Source organism: Henckelia pumila, chromosome 3 (genome assembly GCF_033568475.1).
Source record: "Henckelia pumila isolate YLH828 chromosome 3, ASM3356847v2, whole genome shotgun sequence".
NCBI classification, from domain to species: Eukaryota; Viridiplantae; Streptophyta; class Magnoliopsida; order Lamiales; family Gesneriaceae; genus Henckelia; species Henckelia pumila.
In genome coordinates, this window is record NC_133122.1 from 41,873,855 (window position 1) to 41,897,034 (window position 23,180).

Genomic DNA, 23,180 nt, shown 5'->3' on the forward strand with positions numbered 1-23,180 from the left:
TCAACTTCCTATTGGGATAATATAAATTTTAGGAAATTTTTTTCAGTTTGTTATATTTGTTTCTATTTTGATTGGTCCACTGTATAACCAAAATTGTCATCTAATTTTGGTCCGACTTTGGGTAGGAAAATCCCTACTCACTATACTTTTTTTAAAAAAAAAAAATTCCCTACTCGCTCGAGTTTATTATTTGGCGTTGGAGCTCGCCTATGTGAGATAAAAATTAGGGATATTTCGAAATTGAGTTTGCGAAATTTCGATTTGAGGAACACGTACAAGAGTATACTCTTGAATTAATCCCTTTAGGCTATGTTTAGTGCGGATGATGAGATAAATAATATATAGATAAGTAATGTATTGCAATAAAAAATAAATAAGAAATGATAGTGAATGTAATATTTGATTTGATTGATAGATTATAGTTGATTTGATTTGATTGATTAAATTATATATAAAAATAATAAATTATCATTTTATTCTTTTAATAATAAATAAAATATAAATAATATCATTTACAATGGATAATATAGTAATTTAAATTCAATGATTTGATTGATGTAAAATAAATAAATATGCATGAGAGACTATGTAACGAAAAATAACATCAGAAAGAGGAAAATTCTATGCCACCTTCCGGGGCAGTGCCCGGAGGGTGATCTAATTCTAACGGTTTCGGGCCGTGACACATCACCATGATGCGATGTGCAAAATAACCCAGGACCATTGGATCTGGCAGACCGGGCAGTGCATAGAATCTCCCCAAAAATGGACTGAAAATCAAATTTTCGTAAATTTATTTAACATAATATAAATAATACCATACTTACTTAGTCTTTATTTCATGTCTTCTGGGGCTGTCGGAATGCGAAATCCACTTGGAAGTGTGGTACCATTAATTTGGCTGCCTCAATCTCTAGTCGGAATGAGAAAATAAAGAAAATTTCTGAGTGTGCTGTCTAAATCTCTTGCTCCACGACATACGAGAAAGTTGTTGATTTAAATGACTTAAGAAGTTGATTTAAATATATTGTTATCGTATTCTTCTAAAAAAAATATATATCTCTTGTTTTCTTTTTATAATTACAACAACGTCTTTATTATATTTTTTAAGATTCTAGTTATTAACTTCAACTAGTAAAATACTTTTCTTAAAACTCTAGTACTTTCATTAGGATTTTATTTTGATTGTGTTATAACTTATACAAATTGATGATATGTTACATACTAACAAATATATATTATTTTGTGGAGACTAGTGTTGACTTCAATTAGTTGGTGTTGGATGGTTAGGATTTAATCTTGAGGATAAATCCCAATCCAACGGTCAAGATCTATTGGGGAGTTAGTTTAAGTAATCTGTTAAGTTTGTTAAACAGAAGCCCGAGCAAATCAACACAAAGAGAGAGATCGACTGAAAAGTGCAAGAGGATCGTATCCTTCTGAGAAAACTCGAGATCTACATTTTAGGAATCAAAGCTCATTTCTTCCTCATTGTTCTGATCAGAGACAAGAGCAGAAGACCGGAGAGCTGCTTCTGGATTCCAGATTCATTGGCTAAGTTTCTTCTTTCATTGTTTTAGCCAAGATTGTAATGGTTCTAATTCGAAGGGTTGTAACGATTGATACTCTTGATTCATAGTGAATTCACTTGGAAAAGATCCCAGAACCTTGGATGTAGGATTGAAATCAATCCGAACCAAGTAAATCATGTTGTTCTTCTGTTTTGTGCATTATTCTTGTTTTGTTTCTGATCGCATATATTGTGTGTGCTAAGCTCTTTGAATGCTATTCTTGGAGTTTTAAATACAACAAGTGGTATCAGAGCCTCAAGATCAAGATCTTGGGGCCAAAATTGGTAGGGTTCTGTAGTGTGACATTCTCTTCTGTTACTGATCCAATTCGTATTCTCACGTTCTCTTTATCTTTGGTTTTCTTGTATGTGTTTCCCTACGGCATAATGTCTTCTGTGCAAGGACACTCCTTAGCGATGCCCACATCAAGATTTGAGGTGGAGAAATTCGACGGGAAGAACGATTTCAATCTATGGAGGGAGAAGATGATTGCTCATCTTGGAAACTTAGGTTTAGATGAGGCACTACTGGGAGAATCTAAGATTCCGGATACAAAGGAGAATAAGGCAGAGATATTGAAGAAGGCCAGGAATACTATTGTTCTCAGTTTAAGTGATCAAATCCTGAGAAAGGTTGTAAGGGAAAAATCGGCTGCTGACATGTGGTTGAAGCTTGAACAGCTGTATATGACAAAGACCCTGCCAAATCGGATATATCTAAAGCAAAAGTTCTACAGCTACAAAATGGATGAACACAAGACAATAGATGAAAATATAGATGAATTCACTAAGCTACTGTCAGACCTGGAGAACATGGAAGTCCAGATTGATGATGAGGATCAGGCCATTTTCTTGCTCAATTCCTTGCCAAAATCATATGACCAACTAAGGGATACTCTTAAATATGGTAGAGAGACACTTACTCTGGAAGAAGTGACAGGAGCAGCCTACTCCAAGGAGCTGGATTTGAAAGCTAATGGCAAACTTATGAAACCAGCTGGTGAAGGACTAAGTGTCAGAGGCAGATCCTTAGAGAGAAAAGATAACAATGGCAAGTGGAGACCTCGATCGAGATCAAAGTCAAGACCAAAAAGGACTTTCTGGGCTTGCAAGAAGGAAGGACATATCAGGAGGTTTTGTCTCTCCAGAAAGCAATATCAAGGACAAGAAACTACCTCTATTACTGATTCAGCAAACATTCTGGAAGAATATGAGATAGCTGAAGTGTTAACTATATCATCAGAAGACACACTAGAGGATTGGATTCTTGATTCAGGTTGCTCTTACCACATGACTCCAAGAAAAGAATGGTTTACAGATCTTAGACAAGTTGAAGATGGTCATGTGCTGCTTGGAAACAATGAATCTTGTAAGATTCATGGCATAGGATCTATAAGAATTAAAATGTGGGATGGAACTGTGAAGTTAATAACTGAAGTGAGATACATACCTGACCTCAAAAGGAATCTGATCTCCTTAGGTACCTTGGATCTAAAAGGCCTAAGTTATAAAGCACAGATTGGTGTACTCAAGGTAATAAAAGGGTCATTGGTTGTAATGAAAGGAATTCTAAATCATGGCCTGTATGTACTTCAAGGTTCCACCTTATCAGCAGAGGCAAATGTATCTACCTCTGTCAAAGACAATACTCACCTTTGGCATAAAAGACTCGGGCATATGAGTCTTAAGGGTCTTCAAGAGTTGAGCAAACAAGGATTTCTGGAATCTGAAAATATCAGTAATCTTGAATTCTGAGAAAATTGTGTACTTGGAAAATCTCACAGACTCAAATTCAACTCAACAACTCATAACACTCAAAAGCCCTTGGATTACATTCATGCAGACTTATGGGGATCTCCTAAGGTACCCTTCTCACTTTCCAAAGCTTAATATTTCCTTTCCTTGATTGATGATCATTTCAGGAAAGTGTGGATTCATTTTCTAAGAACAAAAAATGAAGCTTTCAGTAAGTTTGTTGAATGGAAAGTGCTAGTTGAAAATCAATCAGGAAATAGAATAAAAACATTGAGAACCGATAATGGTCTTGAGTTTTGTAATCATGAGTTTGATGATTTCAGTGCAAAGAATGGTATTGCTAGGCATAGAACTTGCACTTACACACCACAAGAAAACGGTGTGGCAGAACGCATGAATAGAACCATTATGGATAAAGTGAGATGCATGTTAAATGAGAGTGGCCTACCTTTAAAATTCTGGGCAGAAGCTACTTCAACAGCTTGTTATTTGATAAATAGGTCACCATCCTCTGCTATTGATTTCATGATTCCTGAACATAGATGGTCCAAACAAAAACCAAGTTACAAACACCTTAGAATATTTGGATGTACTGTATTTGTTCATACTAGTCAAGGGAAACTAAATCCTAGACCAAAAAAAGGTGTTTTTCTTGGTTATCCTCAGGGTGTAAAAGGATATAAGGTCTGGTTGCTTGATGATCAAAAATGTGTGATCAGCAGAGATGTGATTTTTAATGAACTTGAATTCTATAAAGCTAACCTACTTGTTGAAAAGCCAGCCAGCTCTAATCAAGCTGAGCAGAATCCTTTTATAAGCAATGATGTGCAGAGTTTCAAAACAGACGATGACAACAATGGAGGTGGAGTTATTAGCCATACTTTTGATGGCCTCTATGACATTGATCATAATGAAAGTCAAGCATCTAATCAAAGTAATGATAAGATGGATGCTAGGCTCAGAGAATCTGATGAACCAACTCAGGATAAGCCCCTTAATGATTATGTCCTTGCAAGAGATAGAGTTAGAAGGGAAGTCAAGCTGCCATCAAGATTTGCATCCACTGAGTTTACAGCTTTTGCACTAAATGTGGCTGATCTAATGGATTTAAAGGAACCAACTTCTTATTTAGAAGCCAGGAAGTGCAAAGATTGGAATCAATGGGAGATAGCAATGAACGATGAATACTCATCCCTAATGAAGAACAAAACATGGGTGCTGGTTGATAGACCAAAGGACAAGAAGATCATAGGTTGTAAGTGGATATTTAAGAGAAAGCCAGGAGTTCCAGGAGTTGAAAAACCAAGATACAAAGCAAGATTAGTAGCAAAAGGATTCTCACAGATTGAAGGGGTAGACTACCATGAAGTATTTTCTCCCGTTGTCAAACACACATCAATCAGAATTCTGCTAGCCATAACAACTATTCAAGATTTGGAACTTGAACAACTTGATGTTAAGACGGCTTTCTTACATGGAAACCTAGAAGAGAAGATTTACATGTGTCAGCCAGAAGGTTTTGAAGTTTGTACTCAAGCTAATAGAGTATGTCTTCTCCAGAGATCAATCTATGGTTTGAAACAATCTCCCAGACAATGGTATAGATGTTTTGATGATTTTATGTTGCTGCCAAAGTTCACTAGATCAAAGTTTGATAGCTGGGTTTACTTCAAGAAGTTACCAAATAAGTCATACATCTATCTTTTGATCTATGTTGATGACATGCTCATAGCATGCAAGGACTCATCAGAGATTCAAAATTTGAAACACCTTCTCAACACTCAATTTGAGATGAAAGATCTTGGACCAGCTAGACAAATTTTGGGTATTGAAATCATCAGAAACAAAAAGAAATGTGAACTCACACTATCTCAAGAGAAGTACACCAAAAGTGTCTTAAAACTTTTCAATATGGCAGAATCTAAGGCTGTAAATACTCCAGTAGGTGCTCACTTCAAGCTAAGGGCTGTGAATGAAGATCAAGAAGAGCAGGAAGCACTTCACATGAGGAACATACCATATTCCAATGCTGTAGGTAGCATTATGTATATGATGGTGTCTACAAGGCCTGATATTTCATATGGACTAGGACTTGTTAGTAGATTTATGAGCAAGCCAAGTCGTGATCATTGGCAAGCTGTGAACTGGTTGTTTAGATACTTAAAAGGATCTTCACAACTAAAGCTCAAGTATTCGAAGCAACCAACAGTTATGTGTGAAGTTGTAGGGTATTGTGATTCAGATTATGCATCTGATCTTGATAAAAGAAGGTCTGTATCAGGCTATGTTTTCACAGTCGGTGGAAATGTGATTAGCTGGAAATCTAATCTTCAGAATGTGGTGGCTTTATCCACGACCGAGGCAGAGTATATATCTCTTACAGAAACTGTTAAGGAAGGCCTATGGGTTAAAGGTTTTGTTACTGAGTTGGGGTTTGAACAAAAGGTTGTTACAATCTTTTGTGATTCTCAAAGCGCAATACATTTGTCAAAGAACTCGGTGTTTTACGAAAGAACCAAACACATTGATGTTAGGCTACATTTTGTAAGAGATATAATCTCAGAAGGTACTGTCAACATTCAGAAGATTGACACCGTTGACAATCCGGCAGACATGTTAACCAAAGTTATTCCAGTTGGTAAACTAAAAGGAGCATTAGGGATGCTCAACATGTTGGAGTAATATGGAGTATGTGGAATGGGGTCTAAGTTGAATTTGCTATGAACATCTAATTCAGTCAAAGGTGGAGATTTGTGGAGACTAGTGTTGACTTCAATTAGTTGGTGTTGGATGGTTAGGATTTAGTCTTGAGGATAAATCCCAATCCAACGACCAAGATCTATTGGGGAGTTAGTTTAAGTAATCTGTTAAGTTTGTTAAACAGAAGCCCGAGCAAATCAACACAAAGAGAGAGATCGACTGAAAAGTGCAAGAGGATCGTATCCTTCTGAGAAAACTCGAGATCTACATTTTAGGAATCAAAGCTCATTTCTTCCTCATTGTTCTGATCAGAGACAAGAGCAGAAGATCGGAGAGCTGCTTCTGGATTCCAGATTCCAGATTCATTGGCTAAGTTTCTTCTTTCATTGTTTTAGCCAAGATTGTAGTGGTTCTAATTCGAAAGGTTGTAACGATTGATACTCTTGATTCATAGTGAATTCACTTGGGAAAGATCCCAGAACCTTGGATGTAGGATTGAAATCAATCCAAACCAAGTAAATCATGTTGTTCTTCTGTTTTGTGCATTATTCTTGTTTTGTTTCTGATCGCATATATTGTGTGTGCTAAGCTCTTTGAATGCTATTCTTGGATTTTTAAATACAACATATTTGGTTTTCTTTACTCCTTGAATTTTTTCACGGTTGACGTGATCGTTAGACATGAACATAGAATGGTTTGTTCAGCCAGATTTTGTTACATTCCTAAGACTCTTTTAGCCAATCTAACTGAGATGTTTTGCGGTTCATGAAGGTATATTGGTAGCAATATAATTCCAACGACAATCATGGGCCATGGAAACAAACGCATCATAGGTGGTTAAAAGCGTTAATTGACTGTCTAAACTGTGTAGGTGATTTTTTAAAAATATTTTAATAAATTATAACAATACATAAAATATTTTTTATATAATATCTAAAATTAGTCAAAATATGCGTAAATATATTCTACATTTTCATTAAAAAAATTTCGACTCTGCTTATTAATGCGCATAGATTTCAATAAAACAAATATTCAAAAGTTTGTTCAACAATTTTTTTTTTAAAAAAAATATCATTAATATTTTTAAATTTATTTATTTTTAATAAAAGTGAACTACATAGGGAGTTTGTTAGCTGCCTAGGTGGTCGATTTTCCGACATCGCATAAGTCTCTAATTTTCTAAAAATTGAAACGGTGGGTGATAGTGTCAAACGTTGTCGCCTAAACTATTCTATACGACACTTATCAGAACACATTTATATGTTACGTAAAAAAAAACACATTTATACCATATTATAAAATTTAAGTACAATAAGAAAAAAACCTTCGGGTTATGATATACATTTTTTTTTTTGGAAGCAGATTATGATATACTTTTTAAAGTACCACACACCCCATGTTTACTTTAATTAACATTTAGCGTATTTAAAAATTATAAATTTTAATAAATTGTTTACACAAACTTATGAAAAATAATAATAATTTAAATTTTTGTAATTTAATTTTATGCATTTTATAACAAAAATATTTATAAAAAAATCGATTAAATAAACACACAACTCGCACAACGAACACTAATTTAAAATAAGATACAAGAGATTGTAAATTGTGTTTACTTACTTTGTAAACTCTGATTATTTTTTAATCAAATAAACTCGTACTTAAATAATACAATAATAAATAGAATAATGCTAGAGGTATAACCAATATATCGTATAACGATATTTACAATAATTATGTCGTGATATTTTGCTATTATATCGTGAGATTTTGATATGATATCATTCAATGTATCGTGAGATTTGATAAATTAAAATTTTGTATTGAATTTTTTATGGTGTAAAAATTGTTGTACAAATTTGGTTGTACATGTAGCATTATAATAATAAATATCACGAACAGACTCGTAACTTTATAAAAACACAAAATCATCCATAAATATAATCAAACTCGAACAAATAATTTACAATATGATTTATCAAACTCAATTTATCCGAACATCTGAATAAATATTTCTTTGACCTTTATCGATTTATCCTACTCACTAATTTATTGTAATTCTAAAATTCAAAAAGCGGGCCCATGCGGCCCGCAGCCCAACGGAACCTAAAAATATAGCCGTTTATTTATTATTAATAATAATAAATTACAAATTTGAAATTAAATAATTTGCTTTGTCTTTCCAAATTCAAACCCACTCAGCGCGATCCATTCCATTTCCTACCCTATTTGAAATCCCAGATCTCATCCCCGCCGTCCATTTTGCTGACCCGACTTTTTGGAATCACAATTTGGGATCTTTTAACACTCAATGCTGTTTCTGGGTGGCCCCTTGATTTGATCAGTTCTAGTCCCCCAAATCCCCCAGGTGAAATAGTGATGACGAGCAGTAAGAAGTCTTGATTTTGCGCAATTCTTGCTCAAGATTATTCTGGTTCAAGATATTGGCTGTGGGTACTCACCAAAAACGAGAAAATTCCAAGTTTTGGAGGTGCCCGTGTTCTTTTCCTCACTTCGTCGGTCAGGTAAGTATCATAGCTCAAATTAAAGTCCTCTCTTTTACTTCATTGAATCAAGTCATGTTCTTTCTTTATAGATATTTGTTACGGGCTTCTTATTTTAGTGTTGGTTGAGCAGAATGTTGAGGGAATTCAAATCCTTGCGCCGAAATTTGGGCAAGAATCTCGATGAGGAGGAAATTGAGAATGTGCCCATTAATCCTATGGATTCTTTGAATCCTCAGACTGCTGCAGACCCCTCTAGACCGCCTCTGAATTCGATTCAAGAACAATCTCAGACCGTAAAAGGTGATTTGGATCCGTACTTGAGTAATATCAAAGTCAATAAGTTTGACAGAACCCCTACTAAGCCGAAACCCAATTCATTGATGAATCTTCGAACTCCTGAAAAACTAGGACAAGTGTCAAAAACTCGGTTTGGTTGGGCACAGAAGAATGAGTTTCATATGAGTTCCAGCGCCATTGATTCAAAGGAAGAGGGAAGGGTAGTGTCAAATACCAATACACCTAGATCAACAAGGACAGTAGCAAAGCCCAATTTAAGTTATTCAGAATGTAATTCAACACAAAGCACTCCAACTAAGAGTGTGAGTAAGCCTCCAAATCCTGGCTTTTGTTTAGCCAGTAGTTCTAGGCCTCAGCCATATGGAAGTGCTCGAGTGGTTAACTTCGGTGCAATGTCGAAAGGGATTCCGAGTTCTTATAATTCATCTAGTGTTGTTAATACAGTTGTGGTTCCTAATTTTGCCTTGAAGGAAGATCCATCATTCTGGATGGAGCACAATGTGCAGGTAAGCTACATATCGAGAAACGCGTGATAAATTTCCGTTTAGTTGTTCTGAAAGTTACAGTAGAACTCTAAATTTCAGAATATTCCTTTCCAATCTTTTAATTTCAATAATTTAGGTTTTGATACGAGTGCGTCCTCTGAATAACATGGAGAAAAGTAGTTATGGTTTTGAGCGGTGCTTGAAGCAGGAGAGTGCACAATGCATATCTTGGGTTGGGCAACCAGAGACCCGATTCACGTTTGATCATGTGGCATGTGAAGCTGTAGACCAGGTCTGTGCAAATGCCTCATTCTCTAATGAATTTTGATATAGAGGGTTATTAATGCCCTGGTTGTCTCAGGAAACACTTTTTCGGGTGGTTGGCTTGCCCATGGTGGAGAATTGCTTGTCTGGATACAATAGTTGTATGTTTGCATATGGTCAGGTAATGTGTAAATACATGTATATGCAGTAGTACTCATGTAGTTCTCCGTAAAGAAAAGTTACATAAGTGCAAACCTTCTGTATGAATGTCCGTAACGATTATAATATGCGGACTTCCATTTCGATGATTGTGGAATGATGTTTTCACCGTTTCGGCTTTTAAATTATGAAATTTGTAAGCTGTCTTTTTTATTTTTTTTCAACTCTAGAGTGGAGAGAGTCGAGAGACATCTTATTTATTTGCCTGTATTTACTAATCAATTATGAATTTTGCGCATGGAGTGAAATTCTTTTCCTTTATTTCCTTGACTTTTTAGTTATGAACATTTTGCACTGGCTTTTCTAATTTTTAACTTTAGAAAGGAGAGACAACTGATTTCTTCGCCTTCATTCATTGATCAATATGTGCTCATGGAGTATAGTTTTTTAGGTTAAATTTTTTGTGCTCGGAATGATAAGAAAAATATAGGTGTTCCTTTAATGAGTGAAAACTGACCTATACCACGAGACCATTACAATCTTTTATGCCTGTTTTACCTAAGTTAAAATTGGCTCTCATTCATTTCTCTCCCTAGATTTATTTTTACAAATATCAGTTTCTGGCTCTTAACTGCATCATGTCGCATGTAATGTACTTTAATTATGTAGACGGGTAGTGGGAAGACATACACAATGCTGGGAGATACAGAAGAACTGGAAGTTAAACCTAGTACAAATCGGGGAATGACCCCTCGAGTGTTTGAATTCTTGTTTGCGCGAATTAGAGCGGTAACATTGTCACTCTTTCTTTCACTCATCAATTGTTTTCAACACTGTTATTTTTGTGATTGTGACATAATTCTCTCTCAGGAGGAGGAAATTCGCAAAGATGAGAGACTGAAGTACAACTGCAAATGTTCTTTTCTAGAAATTTACAATGAACAGATTACTGATCTCCTTGATCCTTTGTCCACTAATTTAATGGTACATTTTCTTTGTAATTCTCTCTATTATAATTTACGATGGCTGGAAATTTGTCTTCACATATTTCTCATCTCTATCTATAAGTTACGAGAGGATATCAAAAAGGGTGTGTATGTTGAAAATCTGTCAGAATTTGAAGTTACGACTGTGGGCGACATTCTTCAGCTTTTGTGTCAGGTGATTGAATTTATGGGTTTTTTCATATCCAACCTTGAATATATTCTTCTCCAGTACATTTGTGCATTTTCATTCAGCCTTCTCATAGCATGTCACAGTGGATTAACTTTTGGAATTGTTTTAGGGTTCTTCAAATAGAAAAGTTGCCGCAACAAATATGAACAGAGAAAGCAGTCGTTCGCATAGTGTTTTTACATGTGTGATTGAGAGCAGGTGGGAAACAAATTCCACTACTAACTTTCGTTTTGCTCGGCTAAACCTTGTTGACCTTGCTGGTTCTGAAAGGTATCACATTTGTCATGCTTATCATAGTTCTACCATGAAAAGGATCATAAACTGTGAAATTACATTATTCACATTATTTTGGCATATAACAGGCAAAAATCTTCTGGTGCTGAGGGTAAACGCCTCAAGGAAGCGGCAAGCATTAACAAGTCACTCTCAACTCTAGGGTATATGGCCTTCACTTGTAGCTCCAAAGCATTTATCATTCAATTAAACTCTGATTTCATTTTTTTCCCTCACCGTTTGATTTATATATCAAGCAAATATTTTATGTGTTTTTCAGCCATGTAATTATGGTCTTAGTGGATGTAGCTCATGGTAGACCAAGGCATGTTCCTTACAGAGATTCAAGATTGACATTTCTCCTTCAGGTGCATTTTTTATTACTTGCTGTTATTTTATAAACTGTCTAAAAAAATAGTTTTTGATTTGGAAAATTGGCAATGTAATATAGGACTCTCTAGGCGGAAACTCGAAAACGATGATAATAGCTAATGTCAGCCCTTCTATCTGGTACACGATATTTTTTTCGATTGGTGTATTTATAAGCTATTTAGATTGTAGTGTTGTATTAATTGGTCACCATAAGTTGCGAATCTCTCATCTACAGCTGTGCGGCTGAAACAATGAACACTTTAAAGTTTGCTCAGAGAGCAAAACTGATCCAGAACAATGTAAGTTTCTTTATATGCTGAGTGAAAAACAAATCATTTTTATCAAATCATTAATGAGATCCCTACATTTTTGTTGGACACTTTTTCATAATTCAGGCGATTGTAAATGAAGATTCATCTGGAGATGTTAGTGCGCTGCAATATCAGATACAAATGTTGAAGGTCACAAATAGTTTTGCATGGTTTATGCAGCAAGTGCATTTTTCGCCATCTACTTTAAAGCCGAAACTTGCAATTTTTGGTTTTGGCAGGAGGAACTTGCTGCCCTTAAACGAGAAAAGATAAATCGATCCTTGTCATTTGGGCCCAATGCAGATAGAGATACCGACAATGAAGACAAGGACAGCTATGACCAGTGGACTCTTGAGCAAGAACACCCATCTAATGTTGTTGGAAGTGAATCTAATGCCAGTCTTAGAGTGTCAAGTAAACAGGTGACACATGCTGCTTTAAATTGAACTGTTTTAATTAAAATATTTGCTTTTAAAATGAAAATTTTGAATTGATTAATGAGTAGAAAATATTTGACTTAGTCTTTGAATCTGGAAGTATCTTTGCTAGCTGGTAATGCTGCCAAATTGTTTGCCATTAAACAATAACATTTTAAGGGCTTAAGGCTTAGCACGAGCTAAACCATAGAATTGAACTGCTAACTCACGTGAAAAATGTCCTCAATACTTTTCCATTCATCATTGAGATTCACTTCATGTGTCTTGATCTATTGAGTGTTTCGATTTGGTAGCTATCCAAGTTTTCCTTGTATTAGCATTGGTTTTCTTGCCTGTATGTGCACCTTTCATGGAATGAGCATGCATTGTTGCTGTATGTTCGTTATTCTGTATTCTTCAACCCAAATTTTTTTGACATTTCATTTTCTTCGGTATACTTCTCCTCAAATATATGTCACAGTTAAAATCAATGGAGTTCACGTTAGCTGGAGCACTGCGGAGAGAACAGATGGCTGAAACTTCTAATAAACAACTTGAAGCAGAAATTGAGCAGTTGAATCGTCTGGTGTGCTGTCTTCCTCTCTGTTTCCATTTTACGGTCCTCAAGCTTTGCTAGAAATGAATATAGGGGTTACAATATGTTCAGTTTCATAGAGTACAAATAATATTGGCAACGGCATTGCTTCTCAGGTCAGTCAAAGGGAGGAGGATACCATGTGCATAAAGATGATGTTGAAATTTAGAGAAGATAAAATTCAAAGAATGGAGTCCCTGAATAGTGGCTTAATGTCAGCGGATGCTTATTTGCTGAAGGAGAATGCTGCGCTCTCTGAAGATATTCAGCTTTTACGAGAAAGAATTGATAAAAATCCCGAAGTGACCCGTTTTGCTCATGAAAATATTAAGTTGATAGACCAAGTCCGACGGTAGGTTTGTTGACGAGGTCCAACTAATTACTCTTTACATTCTCTCAGTGCTTGATGTTAATTCAAAATCTTCTTAATTGGAAAATATAGGTTTCAAGACTTATATGGAGAAGGGGAGAGAGAATTGTTGATGGATGACATATCTAAACTGCGAAATCAGGTATCTAGACTCGATGGCATGGAACATTTCTTCTGATTTTCAAATCGTTCAAAACCTAGACAGTGAGATTTTTTTTGGCAGATTTCTCTCTTCATACAAGAAAATGCAAACTTGGAACATAATGTAAGTACTTAGAAAATTTCTCTCACTGATTTAACAAAACCCGCAATGCAAATATCGAGGTTTTTACTAATTCTAATAAGACATGATACTTATCTCTATTTTGATGCAGGGTGCTGCTAACACTAGCGGTGGAAGTGATGCGGGTCATATGGAGGTTGGTTTGTCATATTCCTTAAATTAAGTTGAAGCTACAAACCTACAAATTTTTTCCCCTGAACTGTAATACCAACTTCCGTGTGCAGTTGGAGAGAACTCATAGTGAGTTGGAGGAAACCAAAAGAAAGTTAGATCGTTGTCTAGAAAATAATGCAAAGCTGAGAGGGTAAAAAAAATTTATGCTTTATCTGGTTCAATAACTCTTAATTTTTTCCACTTCCGAAGCTTTGTGGTTAGTGTTTGTCATGCTATTCTCATGCAGAGAAATCAAGAAGTTACATGCATCATTAAACGCAGTCGGATCTGCAACTCAAGAGCAAGATTTCAGCGCAGAAGTAATTAAGGTACAGTTACTTATACTCCATTAATTTCACCAAGTTTTGAAGAGGTGAAAGTGAAAATATTGTTTGAGGTCTATTAATCAATCCTAGTCTACTCCGCAATGTTTACGCTGAATAATGCGCTTCATTATTGAATTTTACCTTCTAGACTGCTAAATCTTATTTAGCATTTACAAACTTAATTCAAGTTGTTACACTGATATGATTATTTTATGTAGGAGTCCATAGTGGAAGTTCCATCTTTCAGTAATCAGTCAATAAAGGCATCCCAGAAAGATGAGGAAATGAAAAACACGAGTCTTGTAAATCATGGGGAAGACATCATGGATTTACAACTGGAGTTGGACATTTTGAAAAGTATTTTACAAGAAGAGAGGGCATATCGCAGTGAAGCAGAGGAAATAGCAAAATCTTTGAGCGCAGAACTTCTGTTATCTAAAGAAATGATCGCATCCATGACCAAAGAATACAAAGATGCCCTGGAAGAGGTTGAGAAAGCAAAGCTGGTTATCGAAGCTCTTGAGTCTCAGCAGATATTATCAATAAATGAGTTAGATGATCTCAGAATCTCTAACAACCGCTATGAACAACTGTTACATGAAAAGGAGCTTGAAATCTCTTCTTTAAAAGATCATGCTCATGGTGGTACGCAGCCTGGAGCCTTCTCATCAGAAAGTGAACGCTCTCTTTTAGAAGCAAAGTTGAAGAAGATGCATGATTCTCTTGAGAAGGCTAAGAGACTGAATCAATTGTATCAAAGTGATCTTCCCTTTCAATCAACAAGTGATGAAGAAATGGAAGAAGCCCGAAAGCAGGTTGAGGCGGAGACTGCCGAAGTGATTGTCTGTTTGCAGAATGAACTTTCTCTTCTGCAACAGGAAGTCCAAGATAGTAACATGAAAGAAATGGAGACGAGAGACAAGTTGATGCTGTTGCAAACTGAGTTGAAAATTTTGGAGGACAATTTATATGTGAAGGCCAAAGATAACAGCCATTTAACTGAAATGCTAGAAGATAGAGAAAATCGATTAAGAAAATTAACAGAAGAATGGGAGTTGGTAACCTGTGAAATTGAATGTGTTCTTTCAGGTGGGCAAGACGCTCTCAAGGATGCATCTGACCAAATTGATCTTATATCTGGTTCATTACCTACACAAGGAAATCGAATTTATGAACAATTTGGGAGGATAAAAAAATTTGTTAACGAAAAAGAATTAGTAATCAAAGAAATTATGCAATGCTTGAAGGATGCTACAGATAGGAGAAATGATATGGAGTGCATGCTAAGGTCTTTGAGAGGGGCAGCTGTGCTTATGAGTGAGACTCACCTGCAGGAATGTAGTGAAAAGGACAGAGAGATCCTACTGTTAGCATCTGAGTTAAATGCTAAGGCATCCAGAATTTCAGAGTTGGAGAACATAATCATGCATGGAAAACATCAACTTAGAACAACATCAGTTTGTGCAACAGCAGCTTTTGTTATTGTTAACAGACTGAGGGAATTGAATTCCAACTATCAGGATTCTTTGAATTACAACGACGTGCATCTCAGGGAGACTCAAGAAATTATCTCTCAAAACTATGCCATTATCAACAATCAGGCCTCAGTAATTGATGAGGTGCAGAAGCAGAATGAGCATCTGCAAAGGGAACTAGATGCATCAGAGGAAAATTTAGTTAATTCCGAGCAGGAGAAGCTTTTGAAGGAACTTCAAGTTAGGCTTGAAGAAACTGAAGAAAGCAAAATTTTAGAAACGAGGGTAAAACTTGAGGAGCTAAATTCTGGAGTATCCACATTGAAGTTTTGCATGGACGAGTATGTGAAGCAGAGAGGAGATCCTCAAAAGGACAATTCCCCAGGAAAATCGATTTGTTTTTCGTCCTTGGATAAGTGTCAATCCCGGGTATGTCAATAATTTCTTACTCAATCCTGGACTTTTCAGTGTGTTTTTATGCTGTGGATATATGGTTCACTTGATTATTTTTGTTGCAGACAGGTACTGGAACAGTACAAAACATCAATGACATGAACTCATGCAACACAAAAGCTGTCAGAACTGAGACATCAACATATTCTATGAATGCTTCCATCGTCGAGGCAGGCATAGCTGGTCACAGCAATTTGATGCCTAAAAGTACTTTGAGTGTAAAAAGCAGAGATGATACTATTATTCTCCTTAAGAAAGAGATAGAATTTGCCCTCAAAAGCTTACAAGAAGTGGAAACCGAGATGGCTATGCTGCGTCATGAGAAAGAGGAGATTTCATTGTCTGAGAAAAGTAGACGGAAAAGCTTGGTGTCTTTGACAAATCAGGCAGTTCTGCTTCAAAGTGCTATGGATAAGTTTGAAGGTGAATTTGAACTCAACATTACTTCTTTGAATAATAAGCTAGTGAGCATGGAGGCGATCTTACAAGACTCTTGCACTTCCTGGTTCCAACAAAGAGAGGTTGGTTGGTTTTTTTTTTTTTTTAAAAAAAAGAAGAAAATCCATGTACTCTATTATTAGACCAAACTGTTCGCAAAATTCCATGTCTCCAGCACTTAGACACTGACCATCTTCCAATGATTAGTTAACTGTTTTTAATCACTTACACTGTTAACTGAATGATGACTACTACATGTGTAAGGGGAAGGTGAAAACCAACACTCCATTAAAGAGAAACATATAAATGATTATTTACCATTTAAAACTACTATTGTTGACTTACTCTCTTTTGATTTTTGCCGGCGCTTATTTTTTGCAGTTGCTTGAGAATGAACTTGATGAAGCTAAGTTAGTTGCTGCACAGAAAACTATTGAAGCTTCATGCGTTCTTGAGAAATTTGAGGAGGTTCAAGATACCATGAAGGAAGCGGACATAATGATAAATGAGTTGATGATAGCAAATGAGGCGTTGAAACTTAATGCTCAGGAATTGAAAGTGAAGGAAAATTGCAGAGCAAATGAGAGATATCTACTCATTAATGAAGTTCAAAGTTTGAAAATGTCCTGTAATCTGAAAGATCAGGATTATGAGACACTGGAGAAAATGTATGAGATGGATATCGTCTGCTTGAAACAGATGTTGTCAGAGTTAGAGGATGTGATTCTACAGGTTCAGACCAATTCAATGGAAGAATGGATGCCTGTAGCATTTGATTTTCACACTGTTAAGTCCCAAGTTTTTGAATCAACAAAACTGATCAAGTCATTGCTTGAGGAAGTCTGGTCGGATATTTTTGTTAAGGATTGTGCCGTGTCTGTATTGCATCTGTGTCACATGGGAATTCTCTTAGAAACAGCTAATGGACTGAATGTAGAAAATGGTTTTCTTCACCATGGATTGTGTGAGTCAAAATCCGTTGTATCTGAACTAAGGGAGCAAAATTCAAGGTCCAGAAAAGAGCTAGAAATGTGCAGAATCCTCAAAGGGAAGTTGTTGGCAGATGTTAAGAAAGGCTTTGATCGCATTTCAAGCAAAGTAGAGGAATCGGGGGACGTTACCCAGAAGCTTGCCTCTTTTGAGAAGAAGATACATGATCTACTGTTTCAGGAGGAGCTGATGCTGAAAAGGTCAAATGATATGGGAGCTGAACTTGCAATATTGACGAAGGAGGTGGATCTCAGTAACAGACAAACGTTTTTGTCTATTATAGATCAAGAAAAATTATTGAAGCATAAAGATGAACTTTTGGAATGCCAAGAAGAAAATTTCATGTTGGAGTTGTTTGCAAAAGAGTTTGAGTCGTTAATTTCATTTTCCGAGTTAAAGCAGGTGACAATTCAAAAGCTTGATAAGGAGAACACAAATAGGAGCATTCTTGAAATCCTTGAAAACTTCAAAAAGGATGTAATTTTCTGTAGCATGGATGCTGCATTTGGTGAGTTGCTATTGCTCGGAATCGAAAGCGAGCATGCTCTTCTGCAAACTGAAGTTGCAGAAGCAACCATGAAGCAGAATGCATTGTCGCTGGCTCTTGACGAGAAAATTTCAACAATCGCACAGATGGATGCTTTAAATAAAGTTCTTCATCAAGATGTTCAGTCATTAAAGGAGGTTACCCGTTCCAATGAAGACTTGATATCCTCACATGATGAAGCGATTGAATCTAATAGAATTCTATCTTGCAAAGTTCGCAAGCTTGAATCTGAGAATGAAAATTTACTAGATAACATTGAGATGAAGGAAACAGCCCTTGAAACATCTTCTATTCATGCCTCGGAATTGTATCGAGAAAACCAGAAGTTGAAGGCTGAGACCTGTCTTCTGGAAACCGAATCAAACAGACTCCAACTTGAGCTGGAAACTAAAGATGAAAAACTTAGTAAACTCAGCTTCCTTGGGAAGGAAAATGAAACACTGCAGAGTCTGTTAAAAGAACAGGAATCAAAATATTGTGTACTTCTTCAGGCTTTGGAGGATAAAAGGGTTGAGTTTGATTCATTACTGAAAGGCAACAATGATCTTGATATTGAAAATTGCAGACTAAGGGATTGCAATTTTCTGTTGAAGAATTGCATGGCCGAGTTGAAGGAAGATTTGCTTCTAGCAAGTGAGGAAACCCAACACCATCTGATTTCGCATCATGTCATCAAAGATTATTTATGCTCGACTATCCATGATTTGAAGATGAAACTGGATGACATCAATGTTTTAAAAGAAGAAAATATTGCATTAAGAAATGAACTCAGAGTTCATGAGATTAACGAGAAGGTATACCTCAAAGCTTTAAGCACAAAAAGTCAACAAATTGATGATTTGACGAAATATGAAGATGAAATGATCTGCAAAATACTCAACCTGATCACCCAGAAATATGCGGTAGTAGATGATATGTTTAAAAATATTGTTAGAGAGGTGGAAAAGGCAAACCCATTTATGGAGCAATTGGAATCGCTGAAGAATCTCACGGCACAGTTAGATTCTGAATTTTTCTCTGTTCAAATGGAGATTTCAAGGAAGGATGATATGCTCAAGGGGCTATTGTTTGACTTGAGCCTGCTGCAGGAGTCTGCATCCAACAGTAAAGATCATAAAAGTGAAAATGAAGAACTAACGGCTTCATTAAGTGCACTGGGAAAAGATTTTGAATTAAAATCACTTGAACTGGAGGAAGCTGTTGTTGAAGGACAGATGCTTAAAGTAAGACTACAAGAAATGACAGATATGATATCTGTTCTCGAACAAGATTCTGCAAAAGAACACGAGATTGTGATTTCACTATCTCGCCAAAATGCAGAGCTTTTAGCTGGTATCCGAGATGCCTTAGAAGCAAAGGACTTATTGGAGAAAGAATTAACCGAAACAAGGATTAAAAGTGAGAGCTTAGAAACAGAAATTACTGAAATAGAAATTGCTCTCACCCAAATGAGTAAAGCAACTGAGTTGTTGAAGAGAAATTTGGATACAACCACTAGTCAGAGGGATGACCTGGATAGAAAAGTTTTTGCTTTGACCAAAGAGCTTGAGAGGGAACGAGCTCTTGCTGAAGAAAGTGGAGCAATTGCTAGTGAAGCTCAAGAGGTAATATTGAATAGACAAGAAAATGTGTTTGGTGATTGGTTTCACATGATGTTAATATTCTTTTGGTATCTTTGTTTTGATTGATGCCAGCTTGCTGAAACTCGAAAGTTTCTTGCTGAGGAAAAGGAAGAGGAAGTGAAACTATTAGAGCGATCTATTGAAGAGTTAGAATCTACCATAAATGTTCTCGAACAGAAGGTATCTCTAGTAAAATTCATTATGAACTTGTATTTTTCATTCATACATTGACCTGTTTATTTCATTATAAGGTTGACATAGTCAAAGGAGAATCTGAGAGGCAACTTCTCCAGAGAGAGGAACTTGAACTGGAGCTTTATGTTGTCAAAGAACAAATGCAAACTGTTAAAGCCAATGATTCTGACATAAAAAGGTTTAATAGCATTTATCCTCTTTGTGCCTCAGATTTAGATGGCAACTATACAAACTATACACCATAAACATCTGTAAATACTATAAGTTCTTGATTCAGATGTCTAGATGAAAAGGAGGAGAATCTCCGAGAAGCCCTTCAACGCATACAAATTCTTGAAAGAGAAATATCAGAGAAGGACAACAAGGTGAAATATTTTTACCTGGGATAGTCCTTTTTTACTTTTTTTTGTTGATAATCATTTTGGTTACTTGTACACTTTGCTTAGCAATCTCAGAATGTTATTTTGCCTAATATTTTTGGACAGATCTCTCAATGTAAAGCTCATATTTCTGAGCTAAACTTGCATGCAGAAGCACAGGCTTGCGAATACAAGCAAAAGGTTGGGAAAATTCTTATTTACTGTGTTGAATTTATAGAATTAAAAAAATTATAACTTCCAATAACAAGACTTTGACTCTGAATCCTCAAAAGTTCAAGGCATTGGAAGCTATGGTTGGAGAAGTCAAAATCGAGGCCCCTTCCGCTCATGGTGCAAATTCATCATCAACCAAACTGGAAAAAAATTCTTCCAAATCTCGAGGTTCAGGATCTCCTTTCAAATGCATGGGACTGGGCTTATCTCAACAGATTAAGTCTGAGAGAGATGAGGAGCTTTGTGCTGAAAGACAGCGAATCGAAGAGCTTGAGGCTCTGGCTTCAAGCAGACAGAAAGAGGTAGCTTTGTCTAATGAATGTTAGAACCCCTGAATTGAATATTCTCATTCCAAATACCTCTCCATGTTATGTTCTCCTGCAGATATTCCTGCTTAAGGCAAGATTGGCTTCTACTGAAAGCATGACTCATGATGTGATTCGGGATTTATTGGGTGTGAAATTGAATATGAATAATTATGCTGTAAGTTTCCTGACTAACCCCACATTGTTTGAACTTGTTTCAAGGCAAAGGGATCACAAATTACTAAATGAAAGCCATGAACAATTGTGAAGCATTTAGTTTATGGATGACTGCTGATGGATTTATGTACTTGGATCTGCATTGTGCATGCAAGAGCCTTTGTGCATCTCAGAGGAAAAATACTGTTTTAACTCCCAATTTATTTGTCATTGATAGAATTTAATGGACAATCAACAACTTCACTCGTTAGTGAACGGAACTCAGAACCACAATGCTGAAGCTCAAGTTAAGGTATACATTTTCTTTCCATGATTGGCTTCAGTTATTGGTATGCTACATGGGATGTTGACTATCTAACTTCGTGGATGCTACCTTGTAGGAACAAGAAGTTTTTGACCTGAAATGTCAGATTAACGAGTTCATCAAAGAGAGGAATGGGTAATGAACTGTGTTATAAAGTTGATGGTTGTTTCCGCCTAAGTTGCTCATCTTGTGTAGAATTATAATTCAGATGGCTGGACGAGATTGAGAGAAAACAGGCTGAATTGGTTGCTGCACATGTTAGTTTAGAAAAACTACGGCAACGTGATCAATTGCTGACGACTGAAAATGAGATGTTCAAGGTTGTATATCTTTCGCTAATAATTAATGGAAATCCACTAATTAAACTCCTTGTCGAATAATTCTATTTAAATGCAACTAAAGAATTTCATATTTGTATTATCATTTTGCTTCATGATTGAAATTTCTGTCAGGTGGATAGTTCCAATCACAAGAAGCGAGTGATGGAACTTGAAGGAGAACTCAAGAAGTTGAGTGGTCAACAGAATATCCAACAACGCATCCATCATCACGCTAAAATTAAGGCAATAGACTTGTAAAGTTTTATTAATTATTTGCAACAGTATCCTCCTAATGCTCAAATTGAATATATAAATAGGTGGTGTTCATCGACATCTGCTAAGTTCCATTTACTAATTTGTAATCGAATGATTGCTGAAAAAACTTTGATGATGTCATAGGAAGAGAACAATTTACTGAAGACTCAAAATGAAGACCTTAGCACGAAGCTGCGGAGAACAGAAGTTATTCTTTCCCGTGTCAAGGAAGAGCTAGCTCAATTCCGTGTGGCAAATGGGAGAAATCCCTACATCAATTTTGATGAGGAGCAATTGTTGGACAAGAAGTTGAAGGTCAGTCCATAGAGCAATGCTTTTCAAACTGAGGAAGCCTGAGAGAGAATTCTTGATTCTAATGGCAATGTTGCTTGTAACAGGAAACGGAAGAGGAGAGATTGCATTTAGCTCAGAAGTTACTTGGCCTGTGTACTACTGTATTAAAGGTCAGATAATGTTATTCTCTGATATATTAGAGTGTTGCCACATTTTATCAAATTGAAACTCAAACAGCATAACACCTCATTGGAACTCCCTATGCATGGAGGATACAGATGATGTTTTTAACTTTTTTCTCCTATATCTCTATAAAACAAATACTACAGGCTGCTGGAATAACAACTACCACTGAAGTAAGTCTCCCAGCGGCTGAAGAAGCACTTGAGCAGCTAAAGAATCGGGTAATTTCTCTTGAAATGGAACTTGAAGATTTGAAAGTCAAGGTAATTTATTGGGCTACAGTACCTTTTGATCATTAACTCAGCAACCTTATGTGCTCTTTAGAGGGCATATACTAAATATCGCTTATCTTCTGACTTTGTAGAATCGAATAGTTGATGAAAGAATGAGATTGTCTGAACTCCAGACACAGGCTTCACCTGTGAATTTGAGGACCGGAGAGAATTCCCTTGCCCGGAATCGTGTTGCTCAAACTCCATTTCTTTCAGCTTTCGAGAGATGAAGCCTCCGGCCGGCGCTCTAGTGTTCATCAAAGGAAAAAAAAAAAAAAAGGTTAGCTTTTAGCTAACACTTTGATACAATAGCATGTCAGTAGTTGTAAATGTCAGTGTAACAAAGAAGTTATAATTCCCCACTCTTGTGTGCATTCATTTGAGTCACAAGAAAGCAATCAATATGTAAATGAATTTGAAAATATAGAAAGTTTAGCCATTAATCAAATTGCAAATTTACACCCATATGAATTTTGACCTTGAAAGTGTCCCAAACGATTACTTAGTGTTTTCTAGCCAACAATTGGGATGCCTATGTTTGCTCAATTTCAAAAGAGTTCTGTCAGAGATTATATTTCCGTGAATCTAAAAAATTCTTACTTTACATCATCCATGGTCACAATATCCCAACATCCACAAGGAATCTAGGCAAAATGTTACGTAGAAAATGCCAAGATCAAGTCTTGTCACGGCCAACAATTTGAATTTCTATTTGTAACACGCAAGTATTTTGTCAAATAATGTT

General features: G+C 36.1%; 2 protein-coding genes across 2 annotated transcripts; both read left to right on the plus strand.

Moving 5' to 3' along the window:
- The first annotated feature begins 8,319 nt into the window (after positions 1-8,319).
- Positions 8,320-21,885, plus strand: LOC140893563 (kinesin-like protein KIN-12D). Its single transcript, XM_073302646.1, has 34 exons — positions 8,320-8,550; positions 8,663-9,335; positions 9,451-9,606; positions 9,676-9,759; positions 10,407-10,526; positions 10,608-10,721; positions 10,806-10,898; positions 11,023-11,183; positions 11,276-11,350; positions 11,467-11,554; positions 11,638-11,696; positions 11,794-11,857; positions 11,954-12,019; positions 12,109-12,291; positions 12,767-12,871; positions 12,997-13,232; positions 13,323-13,392; positions 13,474-13,515; positions 13,625-13,669; positions 13,758-13,837; positions 13,934-14,015; positions 14,231-15,916; positions 16,006-16,461; positions 16,760-19,519; positions 19,610-19,717; positions 19,789-19,910; positions 20,010-20,097; positions 20,218-20,292; positions 20,385-20,627; positions 20,710-20,808; positions 21,025-21,099; positions 21,188-21,246; positions 21,320-21,431; positions 21,564-21,885. The coding sequence occupies exons 2-34, from the start codon at positions 8,664-8,666 to the stop codon at positions 21,687-21,689; spliced, it is 8,604 nt and encodes a 2,867-aa protein (XP_073158747.1). The 5' UTR covers positions 8,320-8,550; position 8,663; the 3' UTR covers positions 21,690-21,885.
- LOC140888556 (kinesin-like protein KIN-12D) lies at positions 21,831-22,863 on the plus strand (the record flags this gene model as incomplete). The annotated part of the gene is made up of 4 exons (XM_073296248.1): positions 21,831-22,001; positions 22,085-22,150; positions 22,310-22,426; positions 22,528-22,863. Coding segments are annotated over 4 exons (492 nt in total), but the record flags the coding sequence as incomplete, so codon positions are not given.
- Positions 22,864-23,180: the final 317 nt, after the last annotated feature.